Source organism: Hyposmocoma kahamanoa, unplaced genomic scaffold (genome assembly GCF_003589595.1).
Source record: "Hyposmocoma kahamanoa isolate Upper Pololo Valley unplaced genomic scaffold, ASM358959v1 93, whole genome shotgun sequence".
NCBI classification, from domain to species: Eukaryota; Metazoa; Arthropoda; class Insecta; order Lepidoptera; family Cosmopterigidae; genus Hyposmocoma; species Hyposmocoma kahamanoa.
In genome coordinates, this window is record NW_020654810.1 from 4,700,289 (window position 1) to 4,722,638 (window position 22,350).

The 22,350-nt window shown below is 36.0% G+C and overlaps 2 protein-coding genes across 2 annotated transcripts in view; one reads left to right on the plus strand and one right to left on the minus strand.

Annotated features, from left to right (window-relative positions):
• LOC113237479 overlaps window positions 1-16,871 on the plus strand; it is a 42,290-nt gene extending 25,419 nt beyond the window's left edge. Inside the window, exons 2-5 of the mRNA XM_026473973.1 lie at window positions 8,782-8,870; window positions 8,946-9,473; window positions 14,745-14,965; window positions 16,220-16,871. Coding sequence (XP_026329758.1) covers window positions 8,782-8,870; window positions 8,946-9,473; window positions 14,745-14,965; window positions 16,220-16,670 — 1,289 coding nt within the window. The 3' untranslated portion in view covers window positions 16,671-16,871. The remainder of the gene's footprint in view (window positions 1-8,781; window positions 8,871-8,945; window positions 9,474-14,744; window positions 14,966-16,219) is intronic.
• A 410-nt stretch (window positions 16,872-17,281) lies between these two features.
• On the minus strand, window positions 17,282-22,145 carry LOC113237480 (THO complex subunit 6). Its single transcript, XM_026473974.1, has 4 exons — window positions 22,007-22,145; window positions 21,532-21,921; window positions 20,227-20,389; window positions 17,282-17,735 (listed from the first exon to the last, which is right to left on the minus strand). Exons 1-4 carry the CDS (start codon window positions 22,108-22,110, stop codon window positions 17,415-17,417), a joined length of 978 nt encoding a protein of 325 aa, XP_026329759.1. The 5' UTR covers window positions 22,111-22,145; the 3' UTR covers window positions 17,282-17,414.
• Window positions 22,146-22,350: the final 205 nt, after the last annotated feature.

Sequence of the window (22,350 nt, forward strand, 5' to 3'; positions counted from 1 at the left end):
CGAAATTTTAATTTGTTCGAAATAACAAAAATACACAATTTTAGATACAGAGTATCATATAATAAGGATCTTTATTATTTAAGGTCTTTGTAAAATTTATCTGGAGCAATAAATTGAAATGAATTTAATAGATCTGAAAAAGAAAACACTTTAATATCTAGTTAATAAATATCATAAAAATGACATCCTTTGCATTTCCAAATTTTCTATGGTACGATAGCCTGAATGAAATTGCTAAGCAATAAGGCCACTTGTTGTGTTCCTTAACCTTACTGTTCTGTGTGTGTAATAAAAATAAATAGTATACAGATTCCAAAACAACTATCACAATTTTCAACGTGTATAACGTACCTGCCATTGTCATTTCTACATACCTATTTGCCTACGTTAGATATCAAATTTATTTCGAGACATAATCGAAACGCGTAAACGGCCTAAATGATGCACGATCCAATGATCTATTAGTTTGAAGTTAAAGCTCGATTTTAAGTATGTTATTATGAAGATCATTATCGGCAACTTATTATGTCCGTACAAACTATTCTTAGAAACGCCCACGAATATAACTTTACCATTATTAAGTTTGATGTAATAAAAAAGAGAAAAATAGGTGTTAATAGTATATATTTATATATTGTTTCTTTGTTGATACAATTTCATCTTTCATTAAAGTTAATCAGTTCGTATATAGCATAATAACATCAAGTTCTTAGGTTTTCGCGATTGTTATTTTATGCGGAAAAACAGTGTCATTTCCTACCACTGTAAAGTTCGATTCCATTTTTAAACTTCGGTAACTGACGTATCGCAGACTAAAATTCAGGGTCTAGTCATACACGCTGACAGACAGACAGTGCAAAAGCTAAATTAGCTCGCTCTCCTAGATCGAACCAAGCACGCCGAGATCTGGAAAAGAAGCAACCTTATCGACAGGCAAAGATGGTAGCCAGCGGAATGTGGAAATCAGCAAGCCGTATATGTCATAGACAAGACACAAACGGGATAGAAGGGTGCTTGAGTGGAAACCCAGATAAGTATTGATAAGTGGACAGGCAACAGATGCACTGCAAAAGTTGAAAGCTCATGTTAAAAATGCACTAGGTATTTAGGAAAGCTTATTAAATAAGATGTATATAAAATCAACGATAATATGGATGATATTGGTGTACTTTTCAACTGGAATTAAATATTTGTCATATTAAAAATAAATCAATCTTTGGTGAATGTGTCCTGCGAATGACTAGGTAAATAGTATTTTTAATTCCTACGAAATAGAGATATTTAATTTGAACCAATGATCCTATACTTCAAAATGTGTACTAACGACCTTGTTAGAGCGGTGGGGAAAAATTGGACAATTCCTTGACACTCAAGACTGGAAAGAATGACGTACATTTAAAGAAATCTACGCTCTGCGTTCTGTAGATAGCTTTTTTAAAAAAGAAATAGAATTAAATTCGTAGGTAAATTTCGTGTACGCAACAGTGATCTCGAAACGCTGATGTATTTTAATACAAAATGAAGTATATTTGTGCTCTTATTGGAACATTATATCATTTGTTAGACACAGTACCTACATAGCTACCAATATAATCAACCCGAAACTTTACAACAACGCAGTTGTAAATATGCCGTCAATGCCCCTAAAAATTCTTCAAAATGAATGCTTACAGAAATTTTCGAAATTCTCTCAACAGGATAACAAAAGCGACGCGTGAGTTTTGGTGTCACGGTGGTGCGTGTACGCACGTTTTCGGCAGTCGTGAACATTCCTCCCTCCATAAGATATATTCGAAAAAAAATTCTCAACGTGGGGACCGATTTTTGAGTCATGGTTTTTTGTCGATCTCGAATCTATAAATTATATTGGAGATATATATTTGACACTAACTCGCGTGTAGTCGTCTACAGTTGAAAATAGGCCTCCTCAATAACATCAGTTATGGTACAGGATGACGCCTTAAAGCTCCAAGTGACCCAAACCAAGGCCAGCAGTAGTACTACTGATATCAATTTCGATCGAAAATATATATGAAAATAAAGTTCATTCGTTCGTTCGTTTGTATTGTTCCTAATCTTTCATTTTCTATCAACTATCACTTCTTCGGCCTAAAGTTTAGACGAAATTTTAAGTTTTCAGAAAGATATCTTTCTGAAGACGTATGATTTCACATCGTATGTCTTAGCGAGTGATGCAGAAATATATTCTTTAGCCGACATGCGCCGGCGCATTGTCTTCCGCTTTCACGCCTCGTCTGCACCAAAAAGGATAATGCGGTAGGAATGTTTGTTGATCATTGTCCGCTGATTTAGTGTCTTTTAACGTCTTCAATTGTGAATAAAGATTTAATATTTTACATAACGCCGCTTTTGTTTTGTTTATTCGTGATACTTATGGTTGTTTAGTCACTTGGATGTTTTGCTAGATAACCCATTAAAATCAAAGGTAAGCAGTAAATAAGGTGCACATGAGATTATGTGAAAAAACTTTTGTCTGAAGGGCGAGTTACTGTCAATAGCTCTATATCTATGGCAACATTTTTTCTATTCTGTTTAAAAAAGATGGAAGACAGCGAGCTCGCTATTAGACATGTCATGAAAAAAATATTAAATTGTAATAAATGAAAAGTCAAAAGGAATATTTTAATCGGAATTGATACTAATATGATTCAATTCCAATAATAAAAACCCCCCAACACAGGCGATATACCTTACCTTTAACCTCATATAGACTACCTATCAAAATAATCAAGTATACAAATGTATAAATACATATTATTATTGACTCGAAAAAAAAAATATGTCCACACCATTGATTTACAACTGAGAATAACAAAAGTGCACAAAACTACACGCAAACTTAGGTGATCCAGTGAACTTTTAGTCGAATTTCTGGTTAAACATGTTTTACGAAACACTTTAAAGATAATTGTAAACAATAGTACTTATTAACTATTCCTTTAGAAAAACTTAACTTTCTCTGATAATACGAATTAGTTAAATAACTCCACTAATAGGCACGTAACAGAAGAATATTGTCGACTGCAAATGTTATCGTAAGACATTTTAAACAAACTAAATTATTATTAACGGAAAATCGTTGTTGTAGGCAGTGGCGGACTTGCAATGTTGGCCACTCTAGGCCCCAGGCCATGTAGTCAGTACCAGCCACCCCTTTCTCAGCACTAATATACCTACTGATAGAGATGTCTATATTTTATAAATAAAATGTGCGAAAGAAGATTATTGTTATACGATGCGGTGCAGCGCGGCCCGCCATAATGTGCGAGAGCCTTTAAAATATTTAGGTCCTTTAAGTTATTTCTTGTTCATCAGTGAATTTTTTGTCACGATTGGCCGCCCCAAAAATCTAGCTACCCTAGCCCGGGCCTAAGGTGGCCCAAGGGCAAATTCGCCACGGTTGTAGGATGACAATAAAAATAACAGACAGAAGTACTTATTATCAATGATATTATACTTCCTATTATAGTGAAACTAGTTAGAAAAAAATATACAAATTTAAAGAGAGGTAGTATTTAACCGCTCACCAAAAAAGCAAGTTTTTTTACATCAAAAGAAAATTAATTTAGCATTATGTACTAAAATTAATGCATAACATTTTATCGCAATGCATATCTAACATCTAAATACACATCTAATACATGGGGCGTACTATAAGTTTCCGGAATGAATAAGAAAAAAACACTATAAATGGTTAGAAATTAATTTATTGTCTCTCAAAATATTTTCCGTTAGCGTTAATGCACTTTTTCATACGAATGAACCAATTTTGAAAACATTTATGCCACTCCTCCGTGATAATCTCTGAAACATATTTTACATACTCTTCGACAGCCTCTTCAGGTGATGAAAATAGTTGACCGCGTAACTGGTCCTTAATTTTTGGAAATAAATAAAAGTCACAAGGTGCCAGGTCAGATGGCTCATAAGGTTAACGATGTTCACCTTCAAAAATTAATTTGTCTACCTGCCGTATGAGAACTGGCATTATCGTGGTGAAAGATGATATGGCGTTTACGGTTATTTTTACAGAGTTTGTCAATAACTTCCGGCAAAAAAATGGTCGTGTACTAATCACTATTTACGGTACAACGATTCTCCAAAGCAACAATAGCCACGTGTCCAGTTTTATTAAAAAAAGAAGCGATCATCCGCTTAGAGGCACTTGCATGCACGCCACTTTGGTTGGTTTCGGCTTATCTCGAAAGACCCATACGCTCGATTGCTGCTTTGTTTTGGGATCGTAACTATAAATCCACGTTTCGTCACCTGTTACTATGTCCCATACTAAATTTGATGCCCCTTCGTTGAATCTGGTAAGCATGGTATTGCACCAAGTGACGCGATCCGTTTTTTGAGCCTCAGTCAAATTGTGTGGGATCCACCGAGAGCACAGCTTTTTCACACTGAAATGTTTGTGTAGTATTGATTGTATTTGACTCATGCCTATACTTAAAGTTGTCTGAATCTCATGGTATGTCACATTTCTGTCTATTTTGATTATACGGCCCACAGCATCGATGTTTTTGTTGTTCACAGCAGTGGCGACCATCACGAAATTCGTCACTGAGATTCACACGACCGCGTTTGAATTCTCCAAACCAGATATAAATAGTTGTCTTGCATGGTGCTTCATCGCCATAAGCTGTTTGAAGCCGAGCAAAGATCCGCTGAGCTGTTACATTACTCTTAAAGTCGTAGAAAATCATACTACTTTCACGAGTTATTCCATGGTGATGCAGATAACCAATTTCTAAAATGACGCCACAATGTAAAAACAAGTGACAGTCAGATGAAACAAACCGTATTCTACAGCCAAAGAGTCCCATTTTCAAATGCTCTAATTGCTTTTTAAATTTTGTTTTGTGTAAGTGGCCAGTTCCGGAAACTTATAGTGCGCCCTATGTATTTCTGGCATACAACTAACGTATAACCACAAATTTATGGGTAAAAACATACCTATTTTACTAAAAGGTACATCATTCTATCGGTATGAAACACCATTTTATTTGATATAACGGTCTAATTGTACAATTTGATCAACAAAAAAAAAATTAAAATTGCACACAAACGTTGTAACAAAGTCCAATGCTTGAAAATAGAAGATTTTTTTATTTGTAAGTAAAGGTTCAATTTCGTTTCATCAGCTCGAAAGCTTAAAATAAAAAAGCAGAAAATAATTAAAAAAAATTAAAATAACTTTTAATAACCTTTGCCCAACAGTGGGACATCATTTTAATATTCTTAATTCAATAAAAACTTTTATTGGATCTCAACATATATACATATAATGGATCTCCACGCTTCCTTTTCTGTCCAATTAGAACATTTTACACACATAAGTCGGATCGCGAGCCTTACAATATAACTATTTGCATTTATAGTTTTTGCAAAAATGAGGGCAGTTTCATTTGCACAGTGTTCTAGTTTGTTCTTTATTCGGGCATACTAGACTCAAGGTTTTATGCGAAAGAGATAAAAAGTCCCGATTATTTTCAGTAAATCAGATGATATTTTTTAAATAATGTTATGCAATATATGTTATTCGTTATGTCATAAATATATTTAGGTATTTGTTGTTGTGATTCATTGTATAAACGAAGATAATTTGTGGAGCAACTTTTGAGAAAAATTACGGTAATTTTGTTAAAAGAATTGTTAATTCGTTTAAAGTTAATTTAAATTGATGTGTAACTAATCAGTATTTTTGTTATGTAAACCATGTTTGTTAATAAATGAACACTTTCGTTGTACACTGAGAAATTAGCAGAGGTCTAGTTTTGACACATGTTTTTAAATTATTTTTCATACTAGTTTTGTTAGACAGTTGTTTTATTTGTAGTGAAATATTTTTTAAGATTTGAAAATTATTTGAATAATGAATATAATTTTATGTGTATTAAGTTTTCAGATATGCACTTCACTATTTCCTTTAAAAAACCCTTTTACTTTGACATTAGCACAAAGTAATCCAGTGCCATTATGAAAAAAAATAAGTTCATTAAAATTTAATTGTTGCCATTTTTCTATCAAAATTTAATGTTTTGCTATTATGGCAGACCGGCTTAAAACCACAGCAGTACTGGTACGTAGATACCACATTTTGCTTTTACCAATCTTGTCTCACTTTCCAATTTTGTGGAATGTAAAAAAGCACGAAAAGGTTATTACGCTCTTGTTTTTGTTCTTACATAGTCTGCTGAGTTTAATAAAGTAATAATACACTTTATTATAGGAAAAAAGAAAAGTTAATACGGGTTTGATATCCGTTATCAATGTAAGCTTAAGTACGATTAAATGTATAGATAATGTAGTTTTACGGAATAGAGTAAGTCCTGTGGTCAAATAGTTTAGTAGCAGAAGAGCACCTTGTGAAAAAGTTCGTCCAGAGAATACTGCCACCTTATTTCTGCCGCGAAGCAGTAATGTCAGTAGGTTTTGAAGGGTAAGGAATGCTGATGAAATTACAAGTCTTACATCCTCTAAGAATTATAGGCACATAGGTCTTGTCAACTGTCAGGGTTACACTCAGATCTTTGACAGGCGTGTCGCTTACGCTTACGCTTAAAAGACGTACGACTTTTTCATCCCGGCGTCGCGTCGCTTGGTGTACTAAAAAAAATACACACTGCTAAAATTATGCTTAATTATTTATTTTCACTTACAACTTTATGAGTTCAGTACATTATTCTTCTTCGGTCTGTCATAAGCTTCCAAAAACGATCCATATTCATTTTTGAAACCTGAGTATAACCGTATGCCTTTTACAGTTAATTATAGGCTTTTGACCATGTTATGACAATTTATTCCCTCCGATATCTAGAACGTTATCACGCGTATGTGACAACGGATGTTTTTCAATTTCAACTTATCGGCAGTGAACCGCCAAACACACTTTTATGCCGTACTTTACAATACTTTATTAGGCAAATAAAAGGTTGTGAAGCAGAACATAATTAAGTTATTTATGTGTATGTGGTGCATGCGGTTACCGAAAACATAATGTGGTTGCAGCTTTCGTAAAATTCGGAGTGCTTTCTCCATATAAAATCGCATTGAGAATTTAACGACGCTTCGTGCAGGTTTCTTTTGCCTTATGTTGACTTATAAAATCTTTGTGTGATGAAAAAATTTGCATGCGTTTGGAAGGTCGAAATTTTATTCTTTAAATGTATTATTAAGGGTCTTCTAGTAAGTGGTCGCATTAGAAAAAAAATAAATAACAGCGCGAGAGATACGAAGATTTTATGTTTGTTTGAGATTGTCGAAATTTTTTTAATGGGCAGGCTACCAGCCACTATGAAAGTCGTTTTCTAATGAATAAAGTAGTAATAAATGTAAGGAATATTTTCAACATTTAACAGTGAAGAACGAGGCATTCGTACGACTTATGTCGTATTTTTCGTTTCGTTCTGGGTCCATTGACATCATCGATCAATTGGCATGAAAGACGCAGGCAAAAGATTTCCCTTGACAAATGCAAAATTAAGTCATCAAAACCCAGTCACGGCTGTGCCGTCTTCCCTAGATGAGCTCCGAGTGGTGCGTGCAATTTGGTATGCGTGCTTTGCAAATGCGCTGGCGCATCATTAACCACGTGTTGATGAATAGCGCTTGAGTACGCGCCGGTAATGTCCGCCATGGGGTTCGAAACATTTTTCAAAATTTCAACTTAATGGTTTGTAAAATTTAAGAAAATAAAAGTTCTGTAAAGGTTACTTATATCTACATGGTTTTGGAAGTTGAGGGCATATAAATGGTCTCTAGTTCTCCTTAATGAAAAATAGGCGCACGCCTGTTAACTGTTAAGCGACGACGTGATCGAAGATGGTTCCCTTTTTTAAAAAATGCCTATTCACTCTAGTCTTCAATAGCCTCAATTTTTCGGGAAATATACGTAGCGTATTCCATTCCTTTGCTTGTACGCCACTGTATGAGGGACATATCAAAATAGAAGTGTCCCAAACTTTCTAGTCGACCAAAGAAAGAACGGTAGTGGTGGAACCGAATTGTAAAGTATTTTAAATGTAAACGGACACAAATTACTTTTGTTTTCAGATACCTAAATACCGACAAAAGAACAATAAAGTTTTCTAACGAATCACAAATACAGGTGTTGAAATGTTTTTTAAATTAGTAGATAAGAGAAACGTGTGAAGTGGTAAGACCTCCTCGTTTAGACCTTATTGTTTGAAATCGTCTCATATCTTCACACCTCGACCGCTAACGGACAAATTACTTCCGCAGCACAAGCTCACAGATTAGAAATGCATGTTATCTTAGAAACGTGCCGTATCTGTTACGCAAAAGAATGCATAATGAAGCGGTCGTGACCGAAGGTTTACATCGGCTGCGAATCGTGTCCTGAGGCGTATTCGGCGTAGCCCATTGCGTTCGCATGAGCGCGCTCGTGAGAATGTTCCGAGATTTTTTTAGAGGTGGGCGATGTCAATAGTGTATCAGCGGAGCCGCGGCCGCAGTCCAGCGGCGCAGGCGCGGGACCGCGGACGGTGGGCGGCACATCGGCGCTGCGCTCGCGACTCGCGGTACGCGGCAGCCACGCGGGTACTCCAGGAGCGCATCCCTCTGGCGTTCCATTGTTCCGCACTCGACCCGCGCCCACTTTCATTGTTTTGACTCCGCGACCGATATTTATGCCTCTACATCCGTTGAGCGGACTGCCGATAAATCGCGTTATTAATTATTGAATTACGATCGATTGTAATTTAATCGAAGCAATTTTGAATGTACCGCTTTCAGAGCTCACGTTCAAGGATTTACCGCCGCCTTACCGGGAGAACGATGTTGGTAACAGCGATCAAAATAGAAGAGATGAAGTTCAAAACCTGGTAAATGAAGTTTCTGAACAGTTTTAATAAATTCTTCAGCCATTGTGTCATACTGAAACTTGTGCAACATTGCAGGTTACTCTACCTTGCGACGCATTAGATTTGCTCGCAAACTGCAAGACAGCCAATATAAACAGTCCAGAATCAGAAGCGGAATACGCAGAAATTCAAGACATGGGTCTGTGGCATTCAACGCCGCTCTCTCATCGACATAAATCCAAAATATCTTTGACGTGGGTGCTGAAGGAGAACCTGGAGAGCACAAAGTTACCACCAGAAAAATTACAGACGGAAGAGAGATTAAAAAATTTGCTTGTGAGTGAAGAGAGACGAAGCCATTTGAACGAAAACGAGCGTGTTAGAAAGTGCAAGTCAAGAGAAGTGAGAGAGAGGGTCGTGGGACGTAATGAATATTATCACAATCTTAGGTTTAAAAGTGTTTGTGATGAACTTGTGAATGCACGGGAGTCGTGTTCTGACGATACTAGTGGAGCCACCGAGGAGTATACAAAGAGGAAACATCGTCATCGACACAGGAGAAAGAAGCGAAAAGATGGCAGGTTCGGGTACGACATACGAGACTTGGATAGCTTCTTGAGTGAGGTCAGTAAATAATGTTATAACTGTAAAAACATGTAGATGCCCATACATAGTTACACATGTTATGTATAAGACGTAAACATGCACTTTGCTGTAAAAATTAATTAAATATGCTCCCATTCAGTAACTCTGAATTGAATCATAATTTATCTGCACAATACAGTACACGTTATATTTTTATCCGTAAATCAATTTAGTAGAAACCAATACCCGAAACCAAAACCTTTTATGTCAAAAATAATTAATATAGTATTAAAATATCTGTTATAATGTACGAAAAAAACGATCGATCATCTTCGATATAAACGAAACAGCGTTTAAATTCGCGGAGATGCACAAAAGAATTTTAAATGCACTTGTAAATCTTGACCATAATTCATGTCGGCGTTGTTATTATAACATTATGGTATAGTGTAGCTTTTTGTGCCGTACGGAAAGACTTGGGGATCAATTTTGGACCTTTCGTCGCAAAAACAAAGGATTTTCTTTCAATCCACACGCTATGACGCCTGCTACACGCAAATGATTCTGACATCAAATACTTAATGATTACGTTACAAGTTTACTAGAATTAAATACAGCTCAGCAGGACGTTGAAGTAATGTTAAGTTCATGTTGTTCAAAATTTAAGAACGCTTTTTGCGTGCATTAAGTAATCTGAGATAGTCTTCGAAGTTTCTTTAAAACTTCCTAAAGTTCAAATTTCGTGTCTGGAAACATTTTACGCAACCTTTAAATGAAAAATAGGTCGTAAAAGTGAACTGTATGAGAAAAAAAGCACAATATTATCTGAGGAGTAGACGGGTCATTATTCAATGCGGTTTATTTAAAACAATAATAAATCTCTGGGTTAATCGTAACTGCTTTAATTGCGTTGTACCAATTCGTCCGTACGTACTTATACTGCAGTTGAAAGCCATTAATTTGTCAGACCTCTGACCGTTAATATCGCGTTTTCTCGTTTCACGCAGTTGATATTTTAAATGTTAAAAGTATATTGGGTGTAAAATTAACAATTTATATATGACATAAAAGTCGATGAAACTGCTGCAGAAATAATGCAATCCTGGCTTATTGCCTACTATGTTATTTGTTTTCTTTTACAGTCACGCCCTTAGATAATAATAATAATAATAACGCACACACTCAACATAGCCCCGCTCTAAGGACTACCACAAATTACACCCAAACTGACGAGATAAATAAATGTAGGCCATACAAATATTTCTCTCGGCCCGGGAATCGAACCTGGGACCTCTGCGTGGCTGCCCGGCATGGTAACCGTTCGGCCACGGAGGCAGTTAATTCGCTTTGAAGTACCTATGCAGAGTAATACCTCACTTACATACATCAATCTTTTCATACAAGCTATCTTAAGACGGCTTCCTACACGTTAGTAGAAAGGGCGCATGTGACATTTTATCAAAAATTTTGTTATGTATACCTCCTGTCGCAGTGATCAGTGAAAACAGGCCGACCTATCACTATTTTTATTTTTGTCATAAAGAAAAGAAGATATTTTTTTTTATTTCGTTTCTTTTAAACATAATTTTCTCGATTCTGAGTTTTGTCACAAGCGCCCTTTTATTTAACAAATCGGCGCGTTTGACATCACGTGCCCTGGGAACGCACCCTTATTCTTCCGACTACGCATTAAGAACACTCAATTTGATCTGACAATGTTTTCGTAGCCGTCCTCTTTCAATGATACCTTCCACGTTAGCGCTATATATTTCTTTCGTTAATCTACATTCATACATCTGCCGTACGTGCCCAAATCACTACATAAGACACGTAGAATAATTATTATATGTTCCAGTCGTTCCTTTCGTCTGTTTTGAAATATGCAGATGCACGCTATCCAGGTTTGTGTGAGGCTCTCCTCAATAAGCTGGACCGGTTGCAGAATCTTTGCATTACGTTTTTTGGCTTCCATAAATTTAACCATGTGTCAGAATTCTGGTCCAAACCAGGATGTTACTATTCATCGTCGTAGAGACATCAATGTTTTGTCCCTTCTATACTCTGTCCTCTTTAATCTCGCCTCTCGTCCCTACCGTAAAGATTGTTTCGTATACTATCACTACTCTCACCCAAACTCATATGTTTCTCTTTCTTTAAATTGTATTGTGCACTTTTTTATTCTTTACTTAAATATTTTTTCTGATCTAAGCTTTACCAAAAGGCCTCAGATCCCGTGTTCGTAGATAGCCGTGACCATGGGAGCTTCATAACGGTTGCTGTGCCACTCAGAGCTTTAAATCACAACGGTCTGTGGGGTACTGCCACTGCGTCTGTCACCCTAAGACACAAGTTGACAAATCCCATGTGTCTGTAAATTCACCCTTACCTTACCTTCCAAATTATTCATAAGTACCTACACTTAAAATAATAACGCATAGAAACCTAGTCCGCACACGCAAATTGAAGCGCGCCCAATGGGCCTACACGAGCGGGCGGGCCTTCAGTGCTCAAGGTCAACTTGCACCGCGAACAGATCAAGAATTTTAGCTAAAAATGACGAAATGTGCGGTAAATGAGTGTAAAAATACGTCAGATAAACATAAAATAGATACTAACATCACATTCCACAAGGAAGTAACGCGTTTCAACTTGTATTTTTATATAAATATTCACTATAACCGAAAATTAACCTACTACTAAAACTAGCCTACATGAATTTGATTTTTGCCTCACTTGTGACAGTTCGTTTGATATGAAACTATCGTTCTATGCGGTATTATTCTAAGTACCTACCTACATTATTCATTTTCTATGAAAAATAATTTTTATTAAATTTGACTAACTGCCACTGTCCCGATTTTTTTCTTCCCACACAATGAAATCATACTTGAAACTGAGCTTATTAGATGTAAGAAAAACTAATCAATTTTATTAATTTTGTATAAAAAACATTTTATGAAATTTGACCAACTTCGGCTGTCCCGATTTTTTTCGTCCGATACAATGAAATAATCCCTTCATGAAACTTGATGACACTAAATCGATTAGCACTAAAAAATTTTTTATAAATTTTAGTTATTTTTATGGACTAATCACACTTGACCAAAAATTGATTATGGCAAAATTGTTTTCACAAAAGAAGGCTTGGTTCCTAAGACAGTTTCCTTGTATTTTCTATGGTTTCGGATTTTCCCATATTGTCCCATTTAAAAAAAAACTTGTATACAACATTTCTTGTTTCCTTTTTTAATATATTCCATGACCTGGTTTCAAATACTGAGCATTATCATTAATGTTTTGTCAAGGTATATTATGTACACTAAATTAACAATAATAAATTAGTGCCAGAGCTTTATTTAGAACTGGTTATTGATGGTGTTAAATAAATCTATCATTCCAGTAAATCCCGTATGCGGAAACTCGTGTTTTATAGGAGTGTGTAGAACCTAAGTAATTAACCCAGAATGCTTGAAGTAAGTACCTTAGTGCAATTAACTTTATGAGTACATTTTCTCATCGAGTATATAACCTATATAGTCGATGCATTTTCTAGATCGTCTTGTTGTTTTATTGTGCGTACGCGATTACACAATAGTGTAAAAGTAATATTTCCTTAGAAGCTTGAATGAGCATTGCGTGTTTGTTATGCATCGATTTGTTTGTTCTTTTTGTGTTGAACGCGCACACACTGTGATGATTTGCGGGTTAATGAAGTGCTACGATATCTATCAGGATCATAGCAAGTGGAAGGCTGCGGTCTCTACCTACCTCTATGAGGTAATAATAATAATAACGCACACACTCATAGCCCCGCACTAGGGAAACCCTGTATCGCAGGTGCCATGGACACACACAGAGAACCACAATTACAATAAACTCACGAGAGAAATGAATGTAGGCCAAACAAATATTTATCCCGGCCCGGCAATCGAACCCAGGCCCTCTGCGTTACAGTCCAGCGTGGATGCCGTTGGGCCACGGAGACGTTAAAACCATAGATTTAGGTTAAAACATTCACACAATTTTAAATGCAATATCAACTGTAAACTGGCACTTGGTACTATCTCAATTTTGACAACTTTACAGGATGAAGACAAAAATTGTTAGCGTCATTTATATAGCACCTGGTTTATTAAATAAAAAAACGTAGTTTTTAAATATTTTTATTACACATATATGTATGTATGTACACTATGTATTTTTATTTAATAAACCAAATGCTATTTAAATGATTTTTTCTTCACCTGTAAAGTTGTCAAAATTGAAATACCGGGTGCCTATTCACGATAAGCCCATTTTTTTTTACAAAAAATAAACGTCTTAAATTAGTTAAATAATACAAGAAACGATGATTTAAAATACATAACGATTATAACTGTATTTTAACTGTAATTATAAGTGCACTAAGGAATATTTCATTCATTTTTTCGTTCATCCATTTATAATTTGTTTTTGCAAAAAATATATTTGCAAATAGTAGGTATTACCACAGATTACAGAATATAGTATTACTAAACTAGTAAAGAGTACTGTGTAAATATAGGCTACCAACCGCAAACCAAAACAATGAGAAACAAAAAAATCAAAAAGTATGCCGAAACAATTTCAAATAATATTATAAATAAATATGTTGTATAACGATTTGTTCACTAGTTATAATTGATATCTTCATCATCAACCCATTTATACGTTCCACTGCTGGGTACATATTTCCTCTTATGTGAGGGTGTAGGCCTTCTCCGACGTGCAAGTTTCATCGCGATATTTTCTTTGAAAAGCTCATGGTAAATTTCAAATTAAATTCCGAAAACTCAGGGGTGCGAGGCCTGACTCGAACCCACGGTCTCTGCCAGAGAGGCGATGTCCCAACTAGCACGCAAGCTCTAATAACAAGCCGTATAATAGCCAGTTAGAAGTTCTTAATAACGGCATAGGCTGCATTAGTAAGTTCTACAGTAGACGTATAAGCGGCTACAGCGCCGCTGTACCCCCAAAATGGGCACCGATTTATACGCTATGGGTCCTACAATGGCCGTAAATGTGTGTTAGTACGAAGTTAAAAAGGTGCTATAATGTCTAAATATTACGCTCAATTTATATTGCTACGGAACGGAATGATACGAGCTAAAATCTTTTGCGGAATTCTCGCACATGCTCGAGAATGCTCGCGCATTCCGCGGAAGATTTTGGCTCATATCTAGTTTGTACGTTACACTATTTAACATAAAGTTCATTATTCTATGTACAATATCGTTATAAGAATTCGTTTCCATTCCGTTCCGCTATATAATTTCTTAATTTCTTATTCAGGCATCGATCGACCGTCCAGGAAACATTCCTGTGGTGGTCGCGTACCCTACAACACTCTACCAGACGCACAAAGGTGTGCAGGAAGAGTTGTCCCTGCCGCTGGGAACGGTCGTCAATGCGGTGTTCAAGAACCAGCAATGGGTGTACGCACAAACTCCGCATGGCGACGAGGGTTATCTGCTGTACAGTGCGTGCTTACCTTTAGGAATACTACCTAGTCGGTAAGTGGTTATACATTTTGTACGAATTTACAGTTACACTTATATTCAAATCCGCACATGCACTCACATATTGAATAGGTTACTTTTAAATGCACTATTTACACTTTATTATATTTTTATTGTAATGATCAATTTTCATCCTAGTCGTTTATTAGATCTTTCATTACAAATAACCTCTAGAGTTAGTACCTCAAGTTGGTTCTGACTGAAAACCAGCGCCTTGGGGAACTTAGGCATACGCTGAGTCAGCGCCATTTTACTTTTAACATTTTTATAATAACTGTCGATTTTTTGCAATCCTTTTCACCTGTATATAAAAATAAAATAATGTGCCGACCTCAGTGGCCCAACGGTTTGCACTGTGGGAACTGGACAAGGAGGTCCCGGGTCCTTTCCCGGTAGGACGAAGTTAGAAAATGAATTTTTGTAAATTGTTTCTGGTCTGGGTGCTCTGGGAAGTGTCCCAGATTGAATTCCGTCAGTGAACTACCTAGTTCGTGACGAAGCAATTAGTGTGTTAGTCTGGGACATTAAAAGCAACACAAATGACCCTTTGTTTTTGGTTTGATTTATTCGTCAGTTTTCTAACGATTATTTCGGATGTAAATCGCATAACATTTGTTTTTTAACCGACTTCAAAAAAAGAGAAGGTTCTCAATTGGACTGTATTTTTTTGGATGTATGTTACGCGATAACTCTGGCATTTGTGAACCGATTTTGGTGATTCTTTTTTTGTTGGAAAGAGGGAACCTCGGTACGCACCGACCTCTGTACCTCGCATTTAAATTTGAAGAACATATTTCACCTCTAAGGGTGGCAGACTAGGGGATTAATGACTTTAGATGTCGGTTTATTAGTACTCTGTACTGTTTTGTTATTAATGAACATAGTTCTTAATGTAGTGTGTGTATGTAGATATCGCACTTGACAACTAACATAGTATTATCTCAAAAATTGCGTCATATCATATTTTTATCTCAAAATTGCGTTACATTAATAATTTATCTCCAAAACGTCGCTATACTTGTATGTCATTCGTAAACGATTTAATTTCAAAGTTACAGGACAACACTGTCGCTTTGAAATTAAATACGTAATATTAATATAACTATGAAGCAATTTTGAGATAATACTATGTTAGTTGTTATGTGCGTACTTACAAAAATTGACAATTCAAATTAACCAGTGCCAAGCAGTTGGACGAATAATGATGATTGAAATTAAATTATTAAATTAATTATCTTACATTTTCAGACCATCTACTCAAAAGAAGGCGCCTTGTTGGGAGAGCAGCACAGACATCTACCCCCGCCCGTGCGGAAACCTCACCGATACGGAGAAGGAACAATTACGAGGCAGAACACGCTCAGAATGTCGCTACAAACCGAAAAGAAAACCCAAAAACTGCGCAGAAAAGGACTTTGACACCCTATACTTAAAAACGAAATCTGTGTGTTCTATAGACAAATTAGAAAAAGATAATCGTGATAGATGTAAAGTGCAAACACAGACTTTATTAGTAGTAAATAGTGATTATAAAGGCAATATTCGCAATAAAACATTAACAGTCAGTCAGGGAGACGTGGTAGTGTTAGTGCAAGGGAGACAGGAGACCGATGTGGATTCAGAGTGGTTCTATGTGAAAAAAAGAGATGGCAGTCAGGGCTTTATTCCCGCTGATATTGCTGGCCATGGGTATATTTAAGAGTTAGTGGATAAATGAAATTTAAGCTAAATTGTTTTTTTTAGAAAAGTGTACAATAAGTAAGTTATTAACTATCTAAAGACTGAAATGTTACATATGGTTCATCAGTTTACGTCGAAGAACTACTGTACGTTAGTGATGCAATGGAAGTGTCATAACGGAAACAGATATCAGGAGTAAATCTTAACGGAAACTAAAACGGAGTGAAGTGTCAATACTGTAAAGATCTCAATGAAATAGTTCTAAACAGGACTTCTTTTTGGTTTCTATCAATACGCTCGCGCGCCTCATTAAAACTTCATTAAAGTACCGTCATGAAAGTTGCGGAAACGGAAAGAGATGTGAAAAAGCGTGTGGAACTTCCGTAGTTACAGAAGCAGAGGCCTCTGCAGCTTAAGGCGCTTGAAAAAGTCAAAGATACTAGATCAGAACTATCAGCGCAATAATGACGAGGAAGAGAAGCGTCTCTGGACTCTATTTCAAATCACATCCGATCTGTTTATGGTTCAAGAACAGATCGCAAACGGAATCAGTAAGAAAAAAAATTAAGTAACTTGTTTGTGACTGCCTACATAACAAACTGTTTTGTGACTTCCGTGGGAAAAAGTACAGTAGAACTGACCACCCAGCACATTATGGATTAAGAAATCTACATTTGTGCATTTAATAAGCGAAATAAGTGTTCAATAAAAAGCCATTAATTTTTTTTATTACTTATTTATTTCACAATTCAATAGGCTTCACTTAGCGAAAATGCAAAATTTGGTCTCTGTAGTTAAAAGTAGTGCATAGATCAATTTCAGGGCTAGAACCAGCAATAGCTAGTACCTTATTAGGTGTAGTTCTAAGTATTGCCGAATACACAGTTGTAGCTGACACAGGGAGTTCCACCTTGACCTCTCCAGAGTAGCTAAGTTGGTAGAGATGTTTGGCAGCGCCGCCAGCAAAGACGCAGTCGTCGTGGAAGAAGCACACGTGGATGCCGTGATCGGGGATGTCGAAAACTGTCACTGCGTCCAGAGAGCGGAGGTGCCAGAGTGCTAGACGAGGGCCGCCACCACACACCTGATAAAGGGAACATTGTCTTAGGAACCTTGGACTCTATTAGATTTTTCGTTGTTATTTGTTTCATAATAATATTACACGACATTTGGGTATTAACTGATTTTTATTACTGTTTATACAGTGTCATTTTGAAAATACTAACTTTTTTAACACTCATAGCCCCACACCCTGTGTCGCTGGTGCCATGGATACACACATAGACAACCACAAATTACACCCAAACTCACGAGAGAAATAAATGTAGGCAAATATTTCTCCTGGTCCGGGAATCGAACCTGAGACCTTTGCGTAGCAGTCCAGCATGCTAACCATTCGGCCACGAAGGTGTACGGCCTCGGTTACTAACATCTTAAACAACTACTTTCGTTCCATGACTTTAAACATTTCATCGTATTATTTACTTTCATGCAAATATAAATTGATCGCTCTAAACGGTAATAACTCTATGCATTACAGACCTAAAAAGTGTAAGATGGTACAAAAAAGTTTCGGTAAATTTATTATGTTTTGTATAAAGTCATGGAACAAAAGTTTCTGTTTACAAAACTATATAGGACCATGACCTCTTACAAATCTATCTAGAACTATATAGTCCCGCGAGGTTGTTAGTATTTTAAAAATAACCCTGTATATCACGTAACAAGACGAACAAGTCGTTCGTCTGGTGGTAGGCCACTCAGAGTCTTAATCACAAAGGTCTAAGAGGCACTGCCAGTGCGCCCGTCACTCTAAGGTATAAAGTTGACAAGTCCCATGTGCCTGTAATTTCACTAGGACCCTTTAACGCCAAAACGCATTGTACGCTTGGCGGAAGAAATAGGTATATCTACAGTACTTCCCTGGACGAATACTGAGCATTGAACACCGCCGTAAATTTGCCTGCTTATCAGTATAGTACAGGATATATTACGGAGAGTGTGCGAGGGAATTGCACGATGTATTTCCGTCTTCGGGTATCAGACTTAGGCCGGGGTTCCACCCCTATGTTGTGGTTATTCCAAGGATTCGCTCAAGGCGTTTCGCTCCCACATTTATATGGCGAACAGCTATGGAGTGGAATTCCCTGCCTCCAGACTTGTTCCCTGAACGGCATATCTTGGGCCTTGTTAAGGCGAGAATGAATAGGCATTTTTAGGTGCACATGCTCCATCGTCGAGTTCATCGTCACTTTTGATCAGGTGAGATGGCAGTCAAATGCGCACTTACATATTTAATAAAAAAATTAAATTAAAATTGCACAAGGAGCTCTACTGCTACTAAATGATGAATGATTTATATTCCCTAATTACAAGAAAGTAACAAAAAATATAGACAATATACCTAGGTGTTCTCAATAATGTACAAAAATAAATCTGTATTACTAATAAAAATATTAGTCGAGTTTATAAAATAGGGCTATGCCATTCATAATGGCCGAATTTCTAAATACAGACACACATTACGGTAATTTTGATGATACAATAATACGTCCACTCAATATTTAAATAAAATATATTTAAAAAAGCGTTATAATAAGTTTATTATAGTAGATGCTTATTATACTAAAACCCTTTAAAGGACAAAACATGTCCAGCAGTGTATATATAGACAATGAAAATTTTGAACCTTCCAATTGAGGCAAATCCAAAGATGCCTCACTGGTTAAGTACTTTATGTACAGCGAGGGAACTGATGAACTGCATTCCGGTTTAAAAGGGTAAGTAAGGGTGCTGGTGAAATTACAGGCACATGGTAATTGTCAACTTGTCTTAGGGTGACAGGCGCAGTGGCAATGCCCCCACAGATCTTTAACGTTTTAAACCGCTGCAACTGTTATGGACAGGCGTGTCGTTTACCACCAGGCGCACAACTTGTTCGTCCCGTCACTTATTTTAGTACGATAAAAAATACAATGCTACAATGATAGGCCTCATTTTTAACCGACTTCAAAAAAAGGAGGAGGTTCTCAATTCGACTGTTTTTTTTTTGTATGTATGTTACGCGATAACTCCGGTATTTGTAAACCGATTTTCGTGATTCTTTTTTGTTAGAATGAGGGTACCCTCCATAGTGGTCCCATTTGATTTTGAAGAAATCGTCCACCTCTAAGGGTGGCTGATCACGCATGAACATTCATTTTTATAAATAGCGCCTAAATTTTACTTAAGCAATTATTTTAATGGTTGGTTTTGCTATTCTCCAATTCAAGACGTTTTTTCTCTCAATATACTTTGAGTAGTGAGAACCGATTTTTATTATCTCCTGTGTCAAGTCCTGTGTAGTGGCGAACTAGGGGATATTTCAATAAAACTTGGCAAATAGATGTAATTCCACGTACTTTTAAGGTCGGTTTTTTTAGTACTCTGTACCGAGATTATATTATGGCTTTGCTATTCATGTAGGTAATAAAAATAAGTGGTAAAAACAATGATTAGTTACTATTCATGAGATTTGTAACAAATATTTGAATAATAATAACAAATAGATAAGACAATAATCCATTAATACTTACAATCCAATCATCCCCTAAAGTTGCAGCTCCAACCCACTTGCCAATATCAGGTCGGCTAACCTTGCTATTATTGTGCGGCTCTAGTTTATTGTAGGCTTTACTGGTTCTCATGTCCCAAAGCAGGACAGATCCATCTTCACTGGCTGAGATTAGCTGATTTCGTCTGTGATGTTAAATAAAAATATTGTATGCCATAACTGCTTTCTTAATATCTCTCGGCAATCTTTGTGTCACAGATTAATAGCCAAACGACTTTAAGATGTATTTCAGTTATATAAAAGAAGAAATTCTTTGTTTATTAAATTTCTTGCTACATTGTTAAAAAGTAAATGTTATTACAAAAAGGGAAATATAATAATAAATTTCCCTAATAAATAATTATTAAATATACCTGAGCTAAGAATCAAACCAATTAAAAACTCATTTAATATATTATTATACTAATTGATAGGATCAATGATAACAATGAAATCTCTCAAATAAAGTTTGGATTTTATAATAAAAGATGTCCAAGAAACAGCAGAATATCCACTGCTTACCTTAAATATAATTTCAATGGCCTGCAAAATCTGCAGAACTTACGCCTGCAGTTTTCTTAGGAGACCATTTAAAAAAATACATATTTTTTTTTGCCAATGTGCAATCAGTCTTATATGAGACCATAAACAGTTAATTTTTTGATATAATTTGGCATGTCAGGCATACCCATCCAATGTTGCATTGCCTGTGTGTGGAAAACTATTTAACCTGGTGAGTTCAGTTCCAAATGTGTTTATGCTTCAATTTTCTCATCCGTGGTGGTACACACAATGCGCTAGCTAGTTTGTTAGTATGAGTGGCTATACTTTCTATATAGGACTTAGTTATTTCCTCAATAATTGTAATATTTTCAAAAACTTAATTTCAAAAAGTCTTATGAGACTAGAAGATTTGTACCTCAGCTCTACTCAACTCTATCCTTATAGGTGACAGTAACATTAAATTAATATTAGATTTTATGGATGTTTTGTATTTGCAAGGCCCAATTGTTGCAGGGAAGATTTCATCCTATCAATTATTAATACAGTAAAATAGTGAGAGTTTACTTTTTGCACTTTTAGTTGGTTCATATTCCCAGCTCAAGTAAAGCTTTTCATAAATCTGTTACTGCAGTTATTTATTTAAAGAAAAATCAAAGATTGCTCTAAGTAAAATAAGCTATCTTAGGTATCTAAGTATCTATCTTTATTTCCACCGTGTATACAAAAAAAGAAGTAATTTGCAAAAGAAAATTATCAAAACAATAAATATACCAACAGTGCTTACTTTCCATGAATCGAATGTATTAAATCACGATGTCCATTATATGTCGAAATCAGTCTACCATCTTCTAGGTTGAAGACATACACTTTGCCATCTCCACAACCTGCGTACAGCTTTTCTTCATCGTCGGACAGCCACAGACAATTCACGTCACATTGTTCCATGGATGAAACTGTTGGTATTCTCAACGTCCATGATGGCTTGCCTAGTTTTACACTTGTAGCCAATTTCCATTCATATCCAGAGATTTCGTCTACCGATCCGATTATAAGGAATTTTTCCGTAGATGCTAGACTGCATATTTGATTGTTTGTATCGAATGTATGGGTATGTTTTGGTTTATTATAATCGGGCGTCAAAAGTTCTACCACCGGATTCAATATACGGTCAAGACTGGAAATTATTAAAACATAAGTTATTTTCTTAGAAGGTATTATATAGAACGGAATTGTAGCGAAGATTAACCCAAATTACTTACTCAAATACAGCAATCTGACCGTAAATGTTGCCGGCTACCAAATACTTTCCACAAGGCGAAAACGTTTGACAAAGAACAGTATTATATAGTATTTTGTCAAGCATGATGTCTGCTACAGAAATTAAAAGTTTTATACACAAACTTTCTTTGGCAATTAGAATTTTATTTCCTGTTTCGTTTGGTTATTATTTCCTTAATTTGCTTGTGGTAAACAAACAAACTTGTAACTTGCTCATAACAAACATAACCTAACTTAATTTTTTTTAATTTATTAAGGCTTTGGCAAAACCATCAGCCTAAACATGAATAGAGTTAACATAACTTAATACCATAATTGGCCATAA

Excerpts from the sequence above, each read along its gene's own strand:
- LOC113237480 (XM_026473974.1), bottom strand. The coding sequence starts at position 22,110 with ATGCTTGACAAAATACTATATAATACTGTTCTTTGTCAAACGTTTTCG. Across the intron at positions 20,390-21,531 it reads ATACATTCGATTCATGGAAA|ACGAAATCAGCTAATCTCAG; the intron begins GTAAGCACTGTT and ends TTAACATCACAG. Across the intron at positions 17,736-20,226 it reads CTTTAGGGGATGATTGGATT|GTGTGTGGTGGCGGCCCTCG; the intron begins GTAAGTATTAAT and ends TCCCTTTATCAG.